At 27.5% G+C, this 1655-nt stretch overlaps 1 protein-coding gene across 1 annotated transcript; it reads left to right on the top strand.

Annotated features, from left to right (window-relative positions):
* Positions 1-274: 274 nt before the first annotated feature.
* On the top strand, positions 275-798 carry LOC140839086 (cytokinin riboside 5'-monophosphate phosphoribohydrolase LOG3-like). Its single transcript, XM_073205720.1, has 2 exons — positions 275-617; positions 749-798. Exons 1-2 carry the CDS (start codon positions 275-277, stop codon positions 796-798), a joined length of 393 nt encoding a protein of 130 aa, XP_073061821.1.
* Positions 799-1655: the final 857 nt, after the last annotated feature.

Here is a 1655-nt window from a genome sequence, read left to right as displayed (position 1 = left end):
ATATATACAAAATTTCGTCTTGGGAATCTGACGTTAAAAGACCCTGTTTGCCAATTTATAAGAAAATTGGATGGGAAACATATCCTCGACTCATAGTAGGCGTTGAAGCCGTTACTGAACGTAAAATCAGAGGAAGATGTGATCCACAATCACAACTACGCTGTATATACTTGTTTTAATTTTGTCATTTTTTATTTTCTTTTTATAATAATAATTTCCTGTTCAAATATTGACTTTTGGCATGTTACGCTTAACAGAAAACATATTTCTCAACATGTCAACGTCCACGGTAAGTAAAATCAAAAATATTTGTGTATTTTGTGGATTTAGTGCAGGAAAAGATTCAATTTATGAAGAAGTAGCAGAAAATCTTGGAATAACACTTGCTAAAAAAAAGATTCATTTGGTATATGGTGGTGGTGAAGTTGGCCTCATGGGAAAAGTTGCAAAAGCTGCGCATGCAGGTGGAAGTGAAGTTTTAGGCATTATTCCGATTACCTTAGCCAATCTTACAGGACCAACAATAGGAGAAGAAATGAAAGTGGACAACATGTATGAACGAATTACTCAAATGATTGAACATTCAGATGCTTTCATTGCTTTGCCAGGAGGTTTCGGTACTTTGGAAGAAATATTTCATATTATTTGTTGGGCACAATTAAATATCCACAATAAGCCAATTGGTTTGTTAAATGTTAACAATTATTATGATAAACTGTTATCGTTTCTTGATGATGTTGTGGAACAGGGATTTATTTCATTAGCTTCGCGAAGGATGTTAGTTTCTGCTACAAGTGAAGGTGAACTTATTGATTTACTGCAAGGATTTAGTCATGAACCAGATCCATCCTTATCTCAACTTAATTGGCCAACATCCAAGAGTAAGAAAAGAAAATAAGAAAAGAAAATTCATGTGATGCTAAACTTGTGATTCAACGGTATGTTTTAATGTTTTTCTTTAAGGTATGAATAATTTCTTCTTCTTCTTCTTCTCCTCTTATTTTTTTTATAAAAAAAATTAAAATATATACTTATATATAGTAATAATAATAATAATTTTTAGTTCAATATCGAGTAAGGTGTCAGTAAAATGCACCTGAGACTTATTAGTTAATAATTATTGGAAAATCACAATACACTAGATTTTAATATTCATTATATTCAAAATAAAGACTAAAAAAAATTAGTTTTTCATATGTACCAATTTATATATATATTTTGATCAATTAATATAAAAAATATAATAGACGTGTTTATAATTGTATGTATTTTCAAAAAAAAAATAATTTCTAATTTTTTTATGAGAATATAGTTAAAAGATATGGTTTGTATGGTTGTTAACATGTATAATTTAAAGAATTCTTTTGTAAAAGTATAATATATACTCACACATCTTTTGTGAGTGAGTGGTGAGAAATTAGAAAACAATTAATAAACTTTTATTGATTCTTAAAAAATGGTTAATTACAAGAATATAACTCCCCTAAAAAAATTATTTATTGAAAAAAAAAAGAAAAAAGAAGTAAATATATAACGGACTGCAAAATACTTTATTCATTGTAATTTTTTTTAGATTTGATTGATGTACTATCAATGTGTTCTAAAAACATCAATATTGTGTTCAAAAAAAAAAAACAAACAAACAAAAAGATTTG

Source organism: Primulina eburnea, chromosome 8 (genome assembly GCF_022965805.1).
Source record: "Primulina eburnea isolate SZY01 chromosome 8, ASM2296580v1, whole genome shotgun sequence".
NCBI lineage: Eukaryota > Viridiplantae > Streptophyta > Magnoliopsida > Lamiales > Gesneriaceae > Primulina > Primulina eburnea.
The sequence above is the reverse complement of the archived record's forward strand: the minus strand, read 5'-3'. Positions and strand labels throughout refer to the sequence as shown.

What these genes read in the sequence shown, in the direction of transcription:
- LOC140839086 (XM_073205720.1), top strand. Translation starts at nt 275, where the DNA reads ATGTCAACGTCCACGGTAAGTAAAATCAAAAATATTTGTGTATTTTGT. An exon ending in TGCTTTGCCAGGAGGTTTCG is followed by an intron (nt 618 to 748) that starts GTACTTTGGAAG and finishes GTTGTGGAACAG; the next exon opens with GGATTTATTTCATTAGCTTC.